The 22,321-nt window shown below is 45.3% G+C and overlaps 1 protein-coding gene across 1 annotated transcript; it reads right to left on the reverse strand.

Moving 5' to 3' along the window:
• Positions 1–1,047: 1,047 nt before the first annotated feature.
• Positions 1,048–22,321, reverse strand: LOC113139119 (ADAMTS-like protein 2). The gene is given in 21 exon segments (XM_026322106.1): positions 1,048–1,175; positions 1,568–1,712; positions 2,489–2,665; positions 3,301–3,471; positions 5,281–5,436; positions 5,939–6,152; positions 6,261–6,387; positions 6,642–6,745; positions 8,071–8,425; positions 9,361–9,664; positions 10,598–10,773; positions 10,906–10,986; positions 11,107–11,230; positions 11,703–11,848; positions 13,013–13,115; positions 13,364–13,439; positions 13,742–13,884; positions 14,931–15,036; positions 22,009–22,102; positions 22,185–22,284; positions 22,286–22,321. Coding segments are annotated over 21 exon segments (3,066 nt in total).

A 22,321-nucleotide genomic window follows, 5' to 3' on the forward strand; every position in this document is an offset into this window, starting at 1 on the left:
GGGCAGAACTGGCATGAGTTGACCCGATGACGAACTGTCATCAGGAGCGTCACGATAAATGAAAATGTGCTATGACTAATAAATACGCTTCCATGTCCTGCAGGCTTGCTGGCACGGCGCCAACAGGCAGGGGGTGGAAATGGAAATATAAACCTTTTACTTCCTGTTGGGCCATGCCCGACCCCAACCGACACACAATTAAATAAGATTTCATAAACGATATCAAATATTCTACTCATGCAGTATGTTTAACTGAGAAATAATTTAATAGATCTTTTCATTGCAGTGACGAACAAAGAGCAAACTGCTAATGATGATGGAGCTCCATGTGACTGTTGACGCCACGTTGTTGTTAGAGGAAGATGTGACTGATTTTCTTTAATACCTGTTACACTCAGGGTTCATGGGTGACACGTATGTATGATCAGTGTCGTGCTGATCATGAGAGAAAACACTAGCTGGCAAAACAAGTGAACGACTGAGATCATAGAAAAACCAGGAAAAGGATAACGAGCACCCCAAAAGGGCTCAAGGGAACTTTTCAAATGGTCATAAAACTATTTATTAAACGTCTACGTGCATGTTACTGAATTGTTTCTTTGAACTTCTATGAAGGTTCCTGGATAATCTGTGCAATTTGGTAGCAAGTCTGAGAAAACAAAGAGTGTTTCATTTGTGCACATTCAATTTAATCGTTCCAATTAACTGATGATGTATTTTAGTCACATCAGCTCAAAACTCATCTGATCCAAAATATATGGAATGCGGAATAAAGTTACTACTAACGAATAGATATTGAACTGATATTTACTTGAGTTTCAGTTTTTCTTTCAAGGATGTTCATGCGTTGCCGGATCCACATGACAAATGGACCAACACAGACCCAAGTTACTGAGATGTTCTGCTTTTTTACATGGCTAAACACTTCCAGCTCTGACGTTAGCTTCCTCTTGTTATTCACAGTAGCTGCTGTACAGGTAAACGTGCCCACACATCTCCTCATGTGTTAGTCAAGAGTCGGCTGGAGAGAGGCTCCGGTGTTCTGGACTAGGAGGGTGGAGGTCGTACGGCGCGGCAGGAGTGGCAGCAGGCCTTACTGTAGTACCAGTGACTGCACAAGTTCACCTTCAGGGCCAGCAGGCAGTTGGTGGAGGGACGATCCTGGCAGCTCTCATCTGTTCACACACGGTGGAGTTCATGTTAGCAGTAAAAGAAAACATTAGGTCACGTATATCTTATTTCTTCCAGACTAACAAAAAAAGGAAAGAAACTAAGGTTCTCACATTTAAAGGGAAATTATATTTTAATTGTGGCCATTCTGACTTTGTATTATTAAAGTTGGGAGACATGATTGGTGTAAAACGTCCTACAGTTTCCGAAAGATTTTTAACCAAGTCCAAAGGGAAGTGAACACGGCAGGAAAAGGAATCAGCCACATAAATGTTTCAATTCACATTGATTTTCATCTGTGGATAAAATAAATCAGATTGTATGAACAGGTAGATTGGGTTTGCTCAAACAGAAATCTGTATAAAACCCCCTGGTGAGCAGTTTTTGTGTGTGTTACCTGGCGGCTCTGTGGGGCAGGCCTGCAGAGTGCACGTCTGTTTGGCCACCGGTTTGGTGAGGGGGTCACAGCCTCGGACCAGCTCTCTGCCCTGGTAACACTTCACGTCCCTCATCCTCACACCCACACCACAGGTCTTAGTACACTGAGGACACAGGACCAACATGTCATGTCTTTGTCACCCAGTTGGACTGTTGTCAGGTTATTCAATAGCTGGTTTGGGCTTCCCATCAGACTATAGTTTTTGATCAGTAGGCCCCTACTCGCCTACTGGAACCTACTGGTAGGTTCAGCAGGTCGCTTTTATCCTACAGATCTTCATTGTCATCATTACGTAATTACATAAGTTACAAGTTTAGGCACAAAAACTACTCGGTTATATTTAGGTGTCCAAACATGTTGTTTAGGTTTAAGAAATAAAACATCTTGAGTTAGGGTTAGGAATTAAAATGAACAAAAACGTACATTTATGTCAGTTGCTAATGCTAATGCCATTGACTGTCATTGTCTCCAGTAGGTGTAGTAGGCTCCTACTGATCTATATAAATAGGACTGATGTACGCTGATAACACTGATTCATCGCATAAAGCTCGCCCCATTGCAGATAAACGGCTGTGATAGGCCCGGCTCATTTGAAGGGCCTCCCAAAGGCGGAGTTCAAGACCCATATTCTTTTGCTAAGACAGGGAATGGGTTTGGCTGGTCAGGCTAGTTTGACTGGTCCTGTGGGTAAAATGACAGACAGGACACTTTGAGGTTTATATGGTTCCTAAAGACGGAAGACGGAAATAACGGAACTATCCTCAGAGCTGCCTTTCAAGGAGTCAGTTTTTCATTCTTTGAGGTTCAGGTGGAGTTTAGGTGGAGTATCTGTGACTTAGATCATCCCTTTACAGCAGTGGGTGTGAGTGCTTCCCATACCTCAGACCAGGGCGTGGTGAACCATTTGAAGCACGGTCTCTCAAAGCAGGTGTTCTCGTCCTCAGGCTTCTCGCTGCCACCACACGCTTCATCATCTAAGATCTGGAACTTTCCACCACTGATGCCAACGCACAGGACGATCCTCCGCTTCACACCACGACCACAGGTGGTGTTACACTACAGATGAAGACATAAAGTCAGTGGTATTCATCTGTGAATCTGCAGAGTCCTTACAGAAGGGACATAAAAACCTTCAGAACAGCAGGTATTTAAATGCTATCGTGCTCCTATAAATACCTGTTGTTCTTAAAAGCCCTGAAACTAAAGCCTTTAGACTGCTGAATTCATAATGATTATTGCTATTTCCACTATCTCGCTGTGTACTATTGACACTTTACACTTTACCCAACACTGTATATTTTAAATTGGTGTATTTTTAATTCATGTATATTGTATTTATCTATATTTTAGATAAATAAATTTCATTCTGTTTACACATGTACATCTGAATGACAATAAAGTCTGTCTAAGTCTAAGTTTATCCTTTGTTGTCCCTATGATTATTTTCTGTGTACTTACATGTATGTACTTTGTCTGTAGTGACGCAATAATGTACCTGTTCTCGGGGATCGATAGTTTCTTGAGAGCTTCGTGTCCTAGTGCGAATGAATGTGTTCTTTGTTTTTGTACTATTGTCAATTACTGCTGTATATTTTGTGTAAATTGAGGACCCCCTCAAAAATGAGCTGATTCATCTCAAGGGGTTTATCCACTTAATCACATATAAACACACCAAGAGTCTGATGTCTCACCCTCTCCCAGTCTTGGCTCAGCCAGTGTGGAGCACAGTCTCTCTCCCCACAGGGGTGGATGGCCAGGGGCTTGTTCTCCGCAGAGCACTGGTTCTCAGGAACCACACGACCCTCTGGGGCCTTGCAGTACACATGACGCGCCATCTTCCCGTGGCCGCACACCCCCGAGCACTGCACCAACAAGGGTCAAAGGACAAAATGCATGACTCATAGGAAATGGCAGCGTCCCGTTTTCCATGACTGTGTCCTCTGGCCAAGTTTTGTCAGAGTCAGAGTCTGTTTGTCAAATTTAAAGTCACATGAAGTCGGATCAGGTCACTCACATCAAATTAAATAACAGGAAGGATCACGTGAAATGAAGTGGCATCATGATAAATTACATCCAAACCTCAAGTTCTATGGCTTTAAATTCAAACATGTTAAATATGTCCGTGTTTCTGGATATAAATACATGGGGAAGTGTCTGGTTCCCACAGATGAAATTTCATTCTCCTTCACTAAACTGGAACACAGGCAAAAGTCTTCTAGAGTACCTAGTTTCCAGCCTTAGGAAGTACATAATATTAGCTGGAAGTGGGTTTTTGGTCAGGTTTACATTTGTGGTCATGGTTAGTGTTAAGGTTAGGGTTAGAGGAAGTAGTTCTATCTTGATGACTCTTCCCGTTTTGTATGATGCAGAGCAGTTTGTGAAGGAGAGGCAAAGGCAGCGCACAGACCCTAAGATGTCATTGGGATTTAAGGTTGGGGTTTGGGTTTAGATTAGTGGTCAGTGTTAAGGTTAGCGGCCGGGGTTTGGGTTAGGGGAAGTTGTTCTATCTCGATGACTCTCCCTGCTCTGTATAATGCAGAGACTTTACGAAGGAGAGGCAAAGGCAATGCACAACCCCTCAAATGTCAATCAGGCTCATTCAGGTTGTGAAAGTGGTTAGTAAAGATGAGATGACTGGTTGGTTCAGATTAAGGTATTAGTTTGGTCCAGGGTTAAATAACCTTACATTTTTATTAAGGTCAGAGAGATAATTGGATTGGTGTGGCATTTGGGCTCAGGCCATTAGTAAGGATCTGGATCTGTATCAATTAAGGTTAGTAGGTTGGTTTGGTTTAACAAAAGTTGACAACTTCTGTCCAGGTTTGACTGAGCCTAAACTTTGGTCGCAATCAATCATCTCGTCTGCAACCAGGTCCTTCTCAAAGTCACATAACACCCAAGAGACAGATTCAACAACAGTGAAGTGAAAAATATGATTTTATTGTTTCTTTTTTTAACCTTTAACCTTTCATTGAATTTATTTCCATTATAATTCCATGAGCAGGGCGTAATATCACAAAGCCCTAAGACAAACTGCTTATTATAGTGGTTTTGCACATGTATAGATAATAACATGGGACATTAGAAATGCAAAGTTACATGCATCTCCAGTCACATGTTGTTAGGTCATTAATAAATAATCCTGATCTAGCAGCAGCTGGGAATTGTCTTTAAACGTTAGTAAAAAAATATCTCTGCCTGGTTTTTCCAAGTGCGGCTCCATAATTGTAAATTAGACCTGGGAGTTTCCAGACTTTGACTTTGAATGGAACATCAGAAACTGCATTTGTCTGCATAACACAATAAAAGCCATCAATTCACACTGTGGCTTTTATAGCGCTTAGGATTTCACTGCCGTAGAGACATCTGGGACAGACCTGCTACAGCCCCATCAATCTTAAAATGTTGTCTGAAGGAAAAACTGAATAAACACATTAGCTCTTTCTGAGCACATCAACAAACAAGGAGCCCCAGAGAACATATGACCAGGATGTATATAATAACATTAATGGTAATAACAGTAATATTAATAATATTAACGATAATATTATTATTAATAATAGTAATAATGACTACAACGTCACCAATAACGATGTAAATAGGAGTAGTAATAACATATACACTGTCCACAGACATGCAGTGTTGTGTTTATGGAGAGTGAAGACACTCACAGGCCCCCACTCGGATACAGTCCAGTGGCGTTCGCAGGGCGGACCGGTGCAGTTCTTGATGTTCGGCGGTTTGGTCATTGGGTCACATGATCTGGTCTCATCAGAGCAGCGGACATCACGGGTCACCTGCGCCTTGCGGCCACATTTAGCGGGACACTGGATACAGAGACACATTGAAACACATCTGTATGAAATTATTCCCAGTGTCACATGGCGGAGTTAGACGCCTCAAGGCGAAGCAGCTTTGTTACCATGTGAACACCGTTGGAAAGTTAAGCTCCTCTGGAAAACATCAGACTAGTGATTCACACTAAAACCATCACATCAAAAACCTGCTCCAGCTGTTTCCATCTGAATGGATGGCTGCATGAACACTGATCGTCCACCACAGAAGAACAATCAGCAATTTGTACATTTTAATTAATCGGTGTGTTCAACAAATCCTAAGAACCTCAGTCACATGTTGGTAAATGCCCCACTGGCCACAGTCTGACCACAGGACTGACTGTCTGTCAAGGGCAAGAAAAAATGTTTTGCTTTGCTCAAAAATAAAATGAAACAAAAATGAAAAAATTAAACAATCCAAAGCGAAGCACCTGGTGACAAAACAGTCCAAATACCTGCATGTGGTTTGATTCTCAGCAGGGCGAATCGTTACCTCGCTCCACTCGGCCACCTCCCACTGTGGGCCACAGGTGGGACTCTTGCAGGCTCGTCTCTCCATGGGTCTCTCCAGGTCCGCCATGGTGCAGAGGTCGCTGTAAACTGAACTGTCCAGGCCCGGCGAGAGCATCTTCCAGCAGCGAACCTGACGAAACTGGAAACCCTCCCCGCAGGTTCTTGAGCACTCGCTCCAGCTGCTCGCCTCCCACCTGAAAGTCCACATTATTCCAAATCCACCAGCTCAGACTCAGGCCCACTGTCAGACTTTACAACAGCAAGAGGGATTTAACAAAAGTACTGGAGTAATGTGACTTGACCTGGGCTGACATTCTCTGCCAATACAGAAGTCGTGGACCGGCTCTGGTCTGGTCAGAGCATCACAGTACATGTCGTGCACTTCGATGCCATCGTACCGAACGCATGTGACGAAGGCCTTTGACACTCCTGGGTTGGAAGAAAGAAAATAAGCTACAAGGCCTGTCATCCAGCACATTTTATACACAAAAGCCTCAACATGCAACCAGCAAGTCCTGAGATTGGACATGTGCACTTCACCAGAACCCTCAGGCTGCACTCTGCTGGGTTACAGGTTTGATCAGATGATCAAGTGGGCAGTGACAGGAGGCTGTCGTGTTCGTATGAGGCTTCCTGAGTGACCTGAACATGGATCTTCAGTGTGTGTGTGTGTTTGCATGTACCTATAGAGCAGGTCATGCTGCAGGGCTCCTGAGAGGAAAGCTTCCAGCGATACATGTCAGCAGCACTCAGTTTCAGGTTCTTGTAGTAGAGTCTCTGATTCCCCCTGACACAAACACAAACAGGGTCTCACACACACACACACAGGGACACCTAAACACTGTCTGTGCCAGAATTTATCCTTGGCTCATAGAAATATTTAGTGATTTTCTCTGAAAATAAAACTGGAACATGTCCCTGCGACGTTTCTACAGAATCAGCTACTGTTGTCCAAACAGATAAAACCTGTCAGAGAGTCATTTTAAGGCTGCCGGTAGTTTCAAAAGGTGTTTTCAGAGAAATTCTTCTTCTAAGGACATTTAAGGATACCCAGTAGAAACACAGCTACTCACTGAGGACCACAGTGTGACAGCTGATTCACAGTCTGCAACCCAGCACATGCACTTTGTTTTTTCACCACATCACATAAATGTCATGTGGACATTCTTGTCATAACAGCGGCCGTTCCCTCCACCTCCACCTCCCCCAGCCGCCAGATGTTTACACTTTGAGTTATACCTCGCCGGCATCCCTCCATGTAAGCCAGACTGGTTCCTGCACTTTATTTTCTCCCCAGAGGTGACTACAGTCTGACAGCACACTTTCCCCTTTGCATCATATTTCTCACTTTTCTGCAAATGTGTTGAATTATTTGCTTCTCCGCGTGGCTCCTCTGCTCTGCTCGTTTCCTCGCTCTCTGTGTTTCAGAGGAAAGGGTGTGTCGTCGTGTGTTTTATAGCTGCTGGCTGCAGGAACCAGTGAAGCTGTGTTTGGACTCAGACCATGGACGCCAACATGAATTATAAATATGATGAATTCAAAACCTGCCAGGTCTGCCTGCTCTGCAGCATATATATCTACCTGACTAAGCGCCTTGCTGCCTGTATATCTACCTGTCTGTCACTGCGTCCAACCACCTCCCTGCATGACTGCTTTAATATATTGTATATTTATCTGTCTGCTTTACAGCCTATACACCTGTCTGTCATGCTGCCTACCCACTTGTATATCTGCCGTTTAACCTGCTTTACTGTCTACCTGTCTAACTTCCTGTCAGTCTACCTTTCTACCTGCTTGACTGCTCGGTTGCTTACCTGCTAGCCGACCAGTCTACCTGCTTTAGTCTCACTGACTATGCTTCTCTAAGGAGGTCTTGGAAACCACAGCCTGCTTTCTCTCAGTTGTCAGCAGACCCAACCAAAAACCGACGCCCAACTTGACCCAAAGCTTAGAACATTTAGTTCGGTCTTGATCCAACATGAGGAGAACTCACTTTCTGTCAGCATGACTGAAGCTTCGAGTTATGGATCTCTGACGGTACATCATCTGAAAACTGATTTGAGGTTTGATGTACTTTACACTCTTTTGTTCTCCTAGTTTCTGATGGATTACCTGGTTCTGTTGGAACGGCTGGAGGTTCTGCCACCACTCTGCACAGTTTTGTTCTGGTAGAAAGTGTCTCCGCTGTCGTTGCGTTTACGGCCCAGTGTGAACTCCAGCGTCTCGTTCAGACCAAACAACCCGTCTTGCTCCAGGCTGCCTAGGTCCACCTCTGCTGGTCCCAACTCTGATGAGAACAAACCGTCTCCTTCTGTCAGCAGCTGATTGGTTGAAATGTTGATAAGCAGTTCATCAGGGCTAATTCGGCCATCCAGCAGGACCCTCCAGATGAGGTTTGGGGAGTCTGGGCCTGTGTCCAGGGGTCCACCAGCAGGGGCAGGGTTGGCAGTACTGTCTGTACGGTTTCCTTAGAATGGATTAAAGTGGACACGTTCAGTGTTACTGCTTATTGTAGCTTGAGAGCATCATTTACATAAAGACTTTGCAGCAGTTTTCTGGTCTATATGTTTTTCTGTGGAAATGAACACAAGCAAAATGTTTCACAACTGTGCAATAAATTGTTGGACTCAACCCACAACTACACCTGGTCAAAAATGACCTGAGCTCAATCAACAGATCCTGAGCAACGTCAGCATCACACAGGTAACATTTGCTCACAGACTGATGCATTACACTCTACACATGTACCTAATAAATTGGTAATTCAGTGTAGAGAAGCATACGACATTTATCGCGTAGGAATCCGTGCTTGATGTGAAAGTCTGCACGGCTCAGTTCCCTTTAGAGATGAAAGGTTTTGTGGGGAAGTTCAAAAACACTGAGTGAATGAAAAATATCAAATGAGAAAGGAAACAGTAACAGAAGGCAAGAAGAGGAGCACAACAGTTTCAGTGAGCACTCGGTATCTGGTCTGATCTGTGACGGGGGCCTGTGTAGAAAGCGTACACTGCAACTTTCAGCCACCTCTTCATCTCAGCACCCAGAGCGGAATAATGGTCTCGCCAAGTGAGCTGAGAGAGCTGAGAGCCACAAAAAGGCCATTATCACTCCATCAAAAGCACCAAATACCACAAACTCTGAATTTTTCATCAGGCCCTGATACTCTTTATGTGCCTCTGCCATGAATAATACATGGCTCCAAAGGGCCTCCTCTCTCACACACACAGGAAAAGAGATGAGCTTAAAAATCTGACCTATTTTATTTGTTCTGCCAAAAGGCCACTGAACGCACCTTCTCTAGATTTCACTTTTAACCTCTTACTTTCAATATTTTCTAGTCTCAGTACAAACAACATCTCACTTTAAATTCTGATGGAGAATACAAATTGTAAGACACGTAACCTGTAAATTGTGGGGCAGCTGCTCCATCCTGGTCGCAGTCGATAGCCGCCGACTCCTCGTACACCTCGTTGGTCTCTTGGCCCTTCTGCCCGTCTGCACCTCCTGGCTCCAACTGGCCCTGAGGGGCTGCCTGGTCATAAGTACTATTGTTAGGGACCAGCAGACCACCCACCTCCACAGAAACCTCTCCAGCTGAGGTGTCTGATCCGGTGTAGACAGGAGGAGGCGGGACGGGGGGCAGGGAGTCCCGCAGGACGGTGTATTCGTAGGTGATGTACGGCGTGCGGCCGTTCTGGTTCCACACCTGAGTGAAGAGAAGAGGCAGAGTTGAACCCAGACTGGGTTTGTTTCTACAGGTTTCAGATCGGTAACAGAAACAAACTTTAAAACGTTCTCACATGAGGTCTGTCGTTTTTGTCCAAAATGTTTGAAAAAACACTGAACTGATGTGTGTTATATCGAAAAACCGATTTGTTGGGATTTATATATTTGCACTTTTAATTGTAGGGGTGAGAGGTGAGAAGTTCAGGGGTCAGAGTGTCAGATAGGAAATACATCCTGTGACACCTCCAAAGAGATTCAGTAAGACGGTGCTGAGGGTGGACACAACTGTGATAACGGACTATCTTTAAAAACCCGTCAGATTACACAGTGATCTATAGAACCAGCCAGACAGTCGTCTTCCTGTCAGTTACATATGGCTGCAGAAACAGCCAGACATGGACTTTCCTGACACATAGATTTTATATGAGTGGAAACTGGGGAACTAACTACAGCAGTGTGGACCACAGTGTAGCTCCAACTGCCAACACAAATATTTTTCTGCCATGTATTCCAGGACTTCAGGATAAAGGTACAGAAATTTATATTATTTAAACAACAACAATGAATCCTGAAATTATAAAAGAAAACCGTGCACCTTTAAATTCAGCTGCACACGTGTCCCCCTTGATTGTCAATACAGAACTAATTGATCTAAAGTGTTTATTTAAAAAAACTGAATATTAGAAAAATGGGAAGATTTTTCCAGATAAAAGAATTTTAGCTCAAGCTTCTGGATATTGCACTTTCAAATAAAGATCCTGAGGATTATTTTTGACTGTGAAGAGTTTGTAAGAAATAGGATTAATGTCATACAGGCCTTAGGAAAGTTAAAGTTCAGTTCCTGAGTCTATTGACCTGTCGCTCCATGTTGAAGGAACAACAGCAGAGAGAGGTCACTGTTGATGTACAGTACCAGAATATTGATGGCCTGGTCGATGGGGCCTTTGGCGACGATGTACTCGATCCCGGTCTCGTACACATCCATGGGGCGGCGGTACTTGAAGACGGTGCCTGCTGCATGGAAGTTCTGGGGACTGTCCACCTTGTAGGCACCATTGAAGAAGAAGTTTCCCGCCTGGTCGGTCACAGCTGGGGAACAAAATAAATCAAAAACCCTGGACACAGCAAAATCTCGTTAACATGGAATATTTCCATTAAACACTAGAAAGTCAGTTAGTGGCTGCTTGTCTTTACTGGGAATAAATAATTACATGCACCCACCCAGAACATCGGCCGACTTCTTCCTCTCAATAATCTGGATGTCCCATGATCCTTCGGGGATCTGAGTGATAAAAGAGTAACCTGAAAATAAAATTTTCTATAATCAGAAAGACTGTTGTCACCTTTGCTGATGAACTTATTCAGCTTTGTTTCTCTCTAAATGAGTAAATCAGTTTGCAACAGCTGAAACCAGAGGTTCACCCAGAGTCGAGGCCCCGCGGCGAAAGTTTCCGGTGACTCTGCTGCAGCTGCTGCCATCCCCCTGACAGACCCCACACTTGTCCAAGGTGTTGGAGGAAAACAGGACCCCATCACAACCGATGGGCTGAGCAGCAAAGCAGAATGTGGAGAGGATAAAATAAAGAAGTCTGCTGTAATTTACAAATATATGATCAGTATTAACACAGTATGGATGAACAAGATTTGATCATAATATCAGTTTCTGAGGCTGCATGTTGTGTTTTCAGATTAACATTTCTGAGCAGTGCAAACTTCATACATCAACAGGAAACACAACTGGAGCAGAAACTCCATCTTCTGAAGCCTTGGAAACTAAACATCATGAACACAAACGTCTAGATTTCAGTCTGGACTATTCCTAATTGTACATGGGAGCCCAATGTTTCTTAACTGAACTTGACAATTACTAAAATAAGCAAATGTACAAATAAATTTGTTTTCTGTTTTTGCAATTTAAATACAGAATATCATAGATTTTAATATACTCTTATTGTAAACTAATAGTAATAATAGAATGAAGTGAAACAGGTTTGAAGTAAATGAGAAGCTGCACTCACCTCACACTTACCGTCCACGCAGACGCCGCGGTAGCTGCTGTACTTGCAGGAAGTACCATCTCGTGCCGTCACCATCAGCTGTCTCTGGCCGTCGGCCGTGGTGCAGTGGAGGTCGCAGGGGTTACTGGAGATGTGCACGTAATCGTCTGGAGTCAAACACAGGTCACAGAAGGAAAACCACTTTTACTTGCACGGTCCTGACCAGTGTTAGTAACCAACACTAACACTGCTGCTGCTTTCAGTTATTATAGTTTAAAGCTGCACTATTCCATTTTTAGTGGAAGTAAAGTCATAAACATGTGACTTAAAGCAAACAAGATGGTAGAAAACTGTGGCTCCAAGCCTCTATACCCAGAGAGCAAACAAACAAAAGGAAAGTTAACAAAGGCAGGTTTAACTTCGGCTAATTGCCTCAGTTTGAAGAAGCTAGATTTCACCACTGCACTGACCTGTGCATCAAGTTTGAAATCACAATCAAGTTTTACACCCACGTTTGTGACTACAGAGCTTAGCGATTGTGTTTGGAAGCCCAGGTCAATAAGAACCTTTCCAGCAATGTCACTTGGTGCAAACAACACAACAAATGCAAAAAGGTCAGTGCCATCCATGCTCTTCATCTAAACACATCTGACAGTCATCTGCATAAAGGAGAACTGAGATGTTGTAATTCCTAAGGATTAACCTGAGTGGGAGCAGATACAAAGAAAAAAGAAGAGGCCCAAGCACTGACCCTTGAGGCACTCCACACGTCAGTGGTGCTGTAGAGGACACAGTATCCCTGACTTGGACAGAAAAACTTTTAGTTTACACCATTAAATTAAGAAGGTGTTGTGCTTTCAAACTTGTAGTTTTCCACATCATCCAAGAATATAAGATTAGAAAAAAATGACTTGGCCCATGGGCAGTAAAGGGTTAACACACGGACCCACTCAAGGAAAGACTGAGTCATGAGAAGTTTCGGCTCCAGAGCTTAATCAGCCTCCATTTAGTAAATTCATCCCCTCTCATCCTTGATTCATTTTATTTCTTCATCTCCTGCACCTTTGTTTCACTCAGAACTACTGTGGTGTTTGTGAGAAAATAAAAGCCACTTTCAGAGAGTAATCAGGAACAGGTTTCAACAACACACTGCCCTAACAGGCCAAATGAAACCATTCAAATATATCGGAAGACAACATTGGTTCTAAAACATGAATTAAAGGATGATGCTGTTTGGGATGTTGAAGCTCAGTAGCTCAGACAGAAAAGTTCCCTCCGGTCAGTTTATGGGGTAAAGAAAGGTTGTCCAAGCGTTTTATGGATGTTATTACCAGGATACAGAGGTTTCCACTGGTAGTTCCTCCCGTTGTAAAGCTGAGAGTTGAAGGACCAGCACTGCTCCTCTCTGAAGCTGCGCCCAGCAGCAGGACACTCCTGCAGAGACAACACAGAGCATTAAAGCTCGGTTTTACAATGTGTCGTACAAATAAATTCTTTTTCAGTGTTTGTTTGTGAGGAGATGGTTTTGTGAGAGTGCGCCCCGCCCTGCTTCACTCTCTAACACAGTCACGCCTGCAAGCTGCCCGCCACAACCACAGTCCTGTGCCGGCCGCAGGTCAGACGTGCTGCGCTTGTTTTAATAGAGAGCTAAAGCAAAGTTAACTGCGAAGTGTGTGACTCACTTTAGTGTTGCAGAGGTGATATTTCTTAGCGGTTCCTGTACAGGTCATGTTGTCCTTCCCAGCAGCAACTTTCTTTCTTTGGACAGAAAAGAAACGTTTGAAAAAAGAAAGAAAAAACAACAGAATATGAAATAAGTCACGATGAAACATAATAAAACATCAGGTTGAGTTAACTCTTCATTTGACTCCTAGTTAATATCTCAGTCTCCTGCCTGGATGATCTTGGTGGTCTGGGCCTTAATCAGCAACCTTCTAGAGTACATTTAGGTCAGAGATAATGGCTGATAATCACAATTGAATGGTGTGACAACACTAAGCAGTGAAGCTTATTCAATAACATGATAATAGTCAAATCACCAGACTGTGGCTCTGACTGACCTCTGTTTGAGGCAGTGTCTCTCCTGTGACATCACTCCCCCACCACAGGTACGAGTACAGGCCGTCCACTTGGCCCACTCCCCCCACCAGTACGTGGTCACCTCCAGTTCCTCCTCCAGACTGTTGGACGTGCCGCCCTCCTCCTGCACACAAAGAACTGGACTAAGAACTGTTGCATGCAAACGTTTTCAGACAAACCTAACTCTTTAGTTTATACAGTGCAGTCAAATGAGATTAGTTCTAATACGTTATTGGCATCTTTTTTAGAGATGTGCAGTTTTGTCTGAAGGCCGTAATGAAGTATCAGATGAATTTGTTGGATTTATGCAGCGGTGCAGCTGAGTAATGGCCTGCTGTTTACCCCCAACACCAAATACCACTGGAGCCTGAGCGATGAATCCATTCGATTGTGGCTGCACAACCACTGCCCCAACACAACCCTGGGCTCTGAGGCCAGGTTTTACATGTGCCACAACTTAGTCTCCCTGCCTTTCAGGCCTGTATACCAAACTACAGATTGCGTTTTATTTGTTGCATGTGAGCAATATTTGGTCCAGAATTTCAATTCTGTCATAATCTAAACAGTAAATCGCACACGTGGTGGGTTACGTAAAAAAACAAAAGACTTTATTCATCTAGTGTAACTTCACTGAGGGCGATGCTTTCGTTCTTTTACGGGTCAGCACTAATGCTAAGCTCATAAGTGGCTAATACCTGCCTAACAATAACAGTTTGATTAGCACGCTGTAGAAGAGCCGTGCAAACGTTGGACCGTCAGAGCTGGGTGCATCTCAGTAAATGAGCGTCACAGTGTTTTGTACTGAAGCTCCAGTGTGTGCAGACGGCATTTCACACGTTCCTGATGTGCAGGAGCAGCATTAAGTCCGGCCAATGGCTGCGTCCCGTCATTCAGACAGATTCATCAGAGTGACCGCTGGAATGTGCACTGAGCTCCTGGTAGAGGTGTGAGACAGAGCAGCTGTGAGAGAGGGTGAGAGACACTGGAAATACCAGACAGAGAGCGTAAGTGAGAGAGAGACGCAGGGCGAGGTAGACATGAGAGTCCACCCTCAGTGAAGGAAAAGGAGTTAAGGAAGAAGCTGTAAGGACTGACAGGCAGACTGATGTAGCAGCCTCACTGTGTCCACAGGAGATAGTAGGAGCCAAACATTAGTGCTGTGTTGTGTACCTGCAGCCCCTTGGTGGACAGGTTCCCCACAGACACTGCCAGTGTTAGGAAGCCCAGCAGGACCACACCTGTCTCCCCAATCTGTTCCCATGACCACACCCTCATCCTGGTGAGTGAGACAGAGAAAAGACAGCCAGGATTAACATGTGGACAGATGTTTCCTGGGCACCACTGCAGCGATGCGGTGTTTCTGTCTGTGATGAAACACTATCAAATACCAGATATGAGCAACCCCTCCACACTCAGACCAGCATCACCACCAAACCAAACGGCAAACCCAACAATCCTCTGGACTGATCAGGACCAGAAGCGTGTCTGTGAAGCATCCAGCGATGAGTCTTTAACACAGGCATAAAGGGAAATATGATGACCACTAATGAGTTCCTGTGGCATTAAAACCCACGTCCAGGCACTTGTGTGAATTGTGGATGGAAGCAGATTGCTGAGACATGTGGGTGTTTTTTATGTCTTTTCCCTCTTCACATTGAGGCTTCTCAGCTTCCAAAGCCACAGAAGGGCCCGAAGGCGGATTTATTAAACGCCACAAGAACACATTTGTGGTTGTAATATTTCCTTTCTGAGTCTCCAGTGAAATCCCTTGCCACTGAGAACATCTGTGGTAATGTTGCTGCTGTCTTTCACCTTTGCAGAGAGATGGTTGACAGTAAATCACATTAATGTTGATCCAAGATTCAGGATTCCAGAGCACACAGCCATAATTACAGACAGTTTCTAACAGCAGAAAGTCGACACACACCCAGCACTTAATGAGGTGCAGAAAGCAGAGCCACTAAAACTCACTGATGTGACAATACAAATGTACATTTCAACACAAATACTGCATCTACTATCTTGCTTTCAGAAACCATAGATAGATAAATCATCTGTTAGAAATGAAAGACACAACAATGCACATTACTAGTGAGGAGATCATTATTACCCTCCTGTGTGTGTTAGGTCTGTTGGTTAATCTTAGCATAAGGACTGGAAACAGGAAAACAGCTTGTCTCTTGCTGGAGTTAGAAAACTAGACCTATCAAAGTGTAAACTTCATCCTGGTTGTGTTGTCTTCATACTGCATCTCCCTACATGGCCTCGTCCTCTAACAGCATCCTAACTGCCATAAACCCAGTGAAGTGTTTATAACGCTCCTGCCTGACTCACATTATTGCCTTAATTGCATTAGAGTTGTATCTTGTTCAGCTGAAAGATGTTCTGAATTACAGCACCAGGTAAATGTAACCCAGTAGATGCTGTCCTGCTTCCAAGAGCGTCAGAGAAACAGCCCAGCAGGTTAAGGGCATTTTCTCAGACAGCCTGCCGGCTGCAGGTATCCGAGTGTGCTGGCGATCTGTGACGGCCTGGTGCCGACAGGTGGAGGGTGACACAGACGGGCCGTTGAGAGGCCACAGATGCTGGAGGTGGGGGTTGGACAGCGGAGGGGCCCCTGTAAAAGTTAAACAAGCCCCAATGTGCTGGAAGGATGAAGGCAAGTTTCCTAGCACTTCACACAGGAAGGCCTTTGTTTGGCTCTGCTATATAAAGGCAGTGGGCTGGGTCAGACTATAAGGAAATATAGATGTCTGTAGGTAAAGGCTAACACGCACAGGCACAGACACACAGGAAAAGGAGGGTACTTAGTGCTCTACAGTGGCATATGCAAACATAATGACTCAATGAAGCCTTGGATTTATAGTTCGCAGAACAGTTTGCACCTTTGTGGAGATTTGGAAATTCAGTCATGAAGCATAACCCAGTTTTCTTTTGTCCTCAGTAGCACCGTGAGCTGTTTCTCAGGGACAACATGAATCAACAGGAGCAAAGATGTCTTAGCTGCCTAAGTCCATATGGTGACATTAGTTTGTTCTTCAAAAATAAAAAGCAAATACAATCGACAGACATTTATTGCAAATTAGTTCAAATATAAAATATAAACGTATTAAAATATTCAACCTCTGGAGCCAGATTTTCAGGGAACAGTCTTGGTTTTAGGGTCTGAATCAGCAAAAGCCTCAGGAGCTGAATGAATTCAAGAAGCTGTGTACTGCACATATGTACTCACACACACACACACACACACACACACACACGGCTTTAGGAAAGGGATCGTTCTACATCCCGTGTCCTCCGGTCCAGTTAGGCTGCCTTGTTAAAATAAGCCAACAGCTCGTCTCTGCCTGTTTGTAGTCTGGCTTTCTCTGGCACTAAATATTGGTGACAGGTGTCTCAAAGCAGGCGCACAGCACCTGGACTTCATTATCCAACCAGACACAGCTGGAGCCCGGCCAGCTGCCAAGCACACACACACACACACACACACACACACACACACACACACAGGAGACGGACACTCAGACAGCTATGCATGTGTATACACTCAGCCAGTGGCGTGACTGAGTCCACACATGTACAGATACACGTTGGCCGCTGTGCACGCTCGTTCTCGAGCTTCAGTCATGTGCACGTAGAGGTATGTAGGTGCAACAGCATGGATGTACACACTGAAACACACACAGTCGCACACTTTGTTTTACTGTCTGTTGTTCCTGCACAGACTCACCCTCCCTCTCTGCCTCTTATACACACATTTACTCGACTGTACTTGAGGACCATTGTAGACATAATATCATTTTTTCCCTCTCCCACAGCCCTAACCCCAGTCATCACAGCTACCTGCACCGTAACCTAAACCTGAAGCTAAACTTAAAATAAGCCGTTGTCCTGAAATGGCCCCTCGACCGCTTGGACAGGCCAGGACCTGCTACACCACAGGTCCACGAGGGCTGTAATGGTCTCATCAGATAAGTCCTCAATTTGCTGCAACATCCTTCCCTTCACCACTATGACAGTAGGTGTTGTTGGACCTGGGGAACGTTTTCACAGTTCTGAGAACGGCTGGATGAAGTTCCTCCTTTTCTAAGTGTTTGAGTTCTCAGGAACCTTTTTAGCAAAGCAAAACAAAAAAAAGTTTCATCATTATATCAACTGTCAGGAGGCTTAGGGACACATCATTGTTCCCAGTGAGGTATGCAGTCCTGAGAGGAGCTCGACATTGGGGTCATCCCCAAAACTGTTTGGTCCTAAAGTGCCAAACATAATGTTTGTTTGCCTGAACATCCCCACTCGGCTCCTTAATTTAGCACAGTGCCCTCAGTTTGCTAAACCGTCCTCATGAGCTGCACAGTTCTCACTGTGACAGAGTCCTGACACTCTCTCTCTCTGGCTTGTTGCCTCCTGCTCTTCCAGACAGGGTCTTCCTCGTTCCTCTTCCCCTGTGCTGTCGTCTCCCAGGGGCAGGGCAGGCTCAGAGGACAAAAGTAAACACAGTCCCCATCATCATCATCATCATCCTCCCTGTCTCGCACTCTCTCAGCCCTTTGCCATCCCCGACCTGCCGTCCCCCGGGGCCCCTCGCCTAGCTGTCTTGTTTTTGTAGCGCTGGCAGCCTTAGCAGGCAGACAGACAGACGGACAGACAGACAGCAGTGGTCTGTCCTCTGGGAGGGTGGATAGGAGGAGCATGGCCAGACCGATATATCAAACCAATACTCAACATTTATGATCTGATATCAGGCTGTTGGACAGTTGTAAGTTAGAAATCACATAATTTAAAGGTGTGATTTCTTGGGTGGGCAGCACGGTGGGTGAGTGGTTAGCACTGTGTTGCCTCACATCAAGAAGGTTCCTGGTTTGAAACCCATCAGGGGCCTTTCTGTGTGGAGTCTGCATGTTCTCCCTGTGCTTGTGTGGGTTTTCTCCAGGTCCTCTGGTTTCCTCCCACAGTCCAAAAACATGTATGTCAGGTTGATTGGTGACTCTAAATTGCCCATAGGAGTGAGTGTGAGTGTGTGAGGTTGTTTGTCTCTATGTGGCCCTGTGATGGACTGGGGACCTGTCCAGGGTGGACCCCTGCCTTTCACCCAGAGAGAGCTGGGATAGGCTCCAGCAGGTCCCTGGGACCCTGGTTAGGAATAAGGGGGTCTAGATGATGGATGGATTTCTTGTGCTCTGTTTTAATTTAGGTCCTATAGATTAATTGATAGTAAAACAGCCAAAGCTGCGGCTCTTCAGTATCTTGACAACTTAGTATTTGCAGAGAGATGCTGTGACATACTGGGCAACTTTATCAACATTCATCTGCATATTTGTTGATACATTTTGTCATCAGTATTGTCACAGACTGAGATATTTCAACCAGTTCAAACCCAGGTGGACCCGGGGCCTTTCTGTGTGGAGTCTGCATGTTGTCCCTGTGTCTGTGTGGGTTTTCTCCTCCCACAGTCCAAACACATGCAGGTCAGGATTAGGGTCTGAACCCAGGTGGACCCGGGGCCTTTCTGTGTGGAGTCTGCATGTGGTCCCTGTGTCTGTGTGGGTTTTCTCCTCCCACAGTCCAAACACATGCAGGTCAGGATTAGGGTCTGAACCCAGGTGGACCCGGGGCCTTTCTGTGTGGAGTCTGCATGTTGTCCCTGTGTCTGTGTGGGTTTTCTCCTCCCACAGTCCAAACACATGCAGGTCAGGATTAGGGTCTGAAGCCAGGTGGACCCGGGGCCTTTCTGTGTGGAGTCTGCATGTTGTCCCTGTGTCTGTGTGGGTTTTCTCCTCCCACAGTCCAAACACATGCAGGTCAGGATTAGGGTCTGAACCCAGGTGGACCCGGGGCCTTTCTGTGTGGAGTCTGCATGTTGTCCCTGTGTCAGTGTGGGTTTTCTCCTCCCACAGTCCAAACACATGCAGGTCAGGATTAGGGTCTGAACCCAGGTGGACCCGGGGCCTTTCTGTGTGGAGTCTGCATGTTGTCCCTGTGTCTGTGTGGGTTTTCTCCTCCCACAGTCCAAACACATGCAGGTCAGGATTAGGGTCTGAACCCAGGTGGACCCGGGGCCTTTCTGTGTGGAGTCTGCATGTGGTCCCTGTGTCTGTGTGGGTTTTCTCCTCCCACAGTCCAAACACATGCAGGTCAGGATTAGGGTCTGATGCCCGTAGGTGTGAATGTGAGTGTGTGTTTCCGCCCTACTACAGACAGACCCTCTAGAGATAAACCATAAAGACAATAGATGGATCACGGTCGTGCTGCAGTGGTAGAAAACATTCAAGGTGCTGGTCTGTCTATGCACATGTGGACCAAACTGGGAAACCCAGTCTCCCTGTCGAGCTTTGCCAAGATGGATTCTTACATTTTCAAGCTCACACTGGCTCCCGATTAAAGCTGCTCTCAGTATTGTAAAAGCCGAGCGAGCATAAAGTACAGAGACAACAATTCGACATGTGTTAAGTCAAATGAGATCACCTGCACAGCTGGACTGATGTCTCCTATTCCTAAACAGGTAAACACCACAACAACCATGGTGTGACAGAACGTCACAACAGTAATATTCAGTCTTGATTAGTACAAAAACTGCTGCACGGCTTTGGTTTTCCAACCTGTGAGACATGAACGCTGATGAGTCGAGAGCAGACAGACTCTGCCACTCAGCCTTTTGTCCCGTGAGCCAAACTCTGCTCTTCTTACTCCGTGGCGGCCGCTTCTCTAGCACAGTGGAAAATGGATCGGGGCTCCTATTGGCTTCTTATATACAAGACAAATAAATAAACGAGTAAAAGACGTAGAGAGCCAGACACAAACAGAGAAGAGAATGGATATGAGGAAAAAGAGAGAAGAAGAGACGCAGAGGATGAGGGACCGAGACAGTCTGAGGAGAGGCCAGTCCAGTTCCCTCTGGGGGTCGACTGCTCACAGTCGAACACTTCGGCTATTTACTGAATTATTTATTGACTTGTTCTTCCTAAAGAGCTTTCACAGGAACATGACAAGACTCAGCCTGTGTGTTTTACATTCACTCACAACAACAGCAAAAAGAAATTACTCTAAAACTTCCTGGAGCACGTCCGTGCAGTTTAACAGCAGTAATACTGCAGTAATGAGCAGTACTATTCAGCATGGCTGATTCTCTATGATGCTATTATCTATCAAATCCTGTGCATTGAGCTGTGGTTTGGCAAACGACACGTACATGAAGTTACACAAATTGTCATGACTACTGCCATACGCAGCAAGAGAAAAAGAGTTCGGGCAGTGAATCCCTCCAGTGTTTGAGCTTTGAGTTGCTTCCCAGTAAAACCTTCTCACCTGGCAGTCGGTCCCACTTGTTCATTTTCCAGCTACATCCAGAGATGGAAGTTTAGCCAAACACTGTTTAGTCATATTGTACAGAAAGTAAGTCTACCTGTCTGCGTCCATCCTTTCAACGGGTTTCAGGCTTAGTCGACTAAGAGTCGACTTATCGTGACCTGAAGTTGAAGCTGGGGCGGCCCAACCAAACGTAGCTGTGCCAAGTCACCAAAGTACGGACCTGATATCTGATGCCTGAGGGTCTGAACGGACTCGTGACCTTAACACTGACACAAAATGGGCTTGATGTTAATGTGCGGAGTCATTTTGTTCAAAGAGATGCACTTTTTTCACCACAGAGAAGAAGTTGTGTAAGTTTTGAGAGTGGAAGCCCTCAGGCAGGACGTGGGAGGTTTTATCCTGTAATTTCTGCAACAGTTTAGAGCCGAAAATCCACAGTTTGACAAGTAGCACTGGCACCGATACTAGTCTCTACCTCACCGGTTTACACACACACACACACACACACACATCTCCCAGCAGCTGACAAGTTTCCAGACAGACGCTGGCCACTCCAGCACACACACACACACACACACACACATGCATGCATGCCTGGATAAAAACACACAGTTCAGAAAGAGAGTCATCATTATTTTGTCAATTTGTTTTGGTCTGGTGCAAAAAACAAGTCTTGTTGGCTCTGGTCTACCTCATAAATACACACACACCTACACACACACACACACACACAGAGCAGATGCAAACCACACTAACAATTCCAGACATACAAAAAGCCAAAACAGACACACACACACACACACACACATTCATGCTTACACACACAAGAACATGCACACACACTGAATCACAATCTACACAATGAAAGTCAACACAGCTTACAAGAACACAACAGACACACACTCAGACACACAAAGGAGGATTCAAGTAGTTACCCACTCACCTCGCCTGCAGCAGTCCAAGGGCGTCTCGGTCTGTGTTGAGGATGCCGCTCACTGTGTGTGTGTGTGTGTGTGTGTGTGTGTGTGTGTGTGTGTGTAGGTGTGTGTGTGTAGGTGTGTGTGTGAGTGTGTGTGTGTGTGTGTGTGTGTGTGTGTGTGTGTGTGTGTGTGTGTGTGTTAGCGTGCCAATGACAGCAGTGGTGTGTTGTGGTGCGTTGGTGAGGGCTGCTGTCGCTGTGGAGTGAAGAGGGAGAGACAGAGACAGGGACGAAGAAAGAGAGGAAGGGAGGGAGGTAAGGTGTGCTCTCCCTGCAT

The sequence above is a fragment of the Mastacembelus armatus genome, chromosome 9 (assembly GCF_900324485.2).
Source record: "Mastacembelus armatus chromosome 9, fMasArm1.2, whole genome shotgun sequence".
In the NCBI taxonomy this organism is placed as follows: Eukaryota; Metazoa; Chordata; class Actinopteri; order Synbranchiformes; family Mastacembelidae; genus Mastacembelus; species Mastacembelus armatus.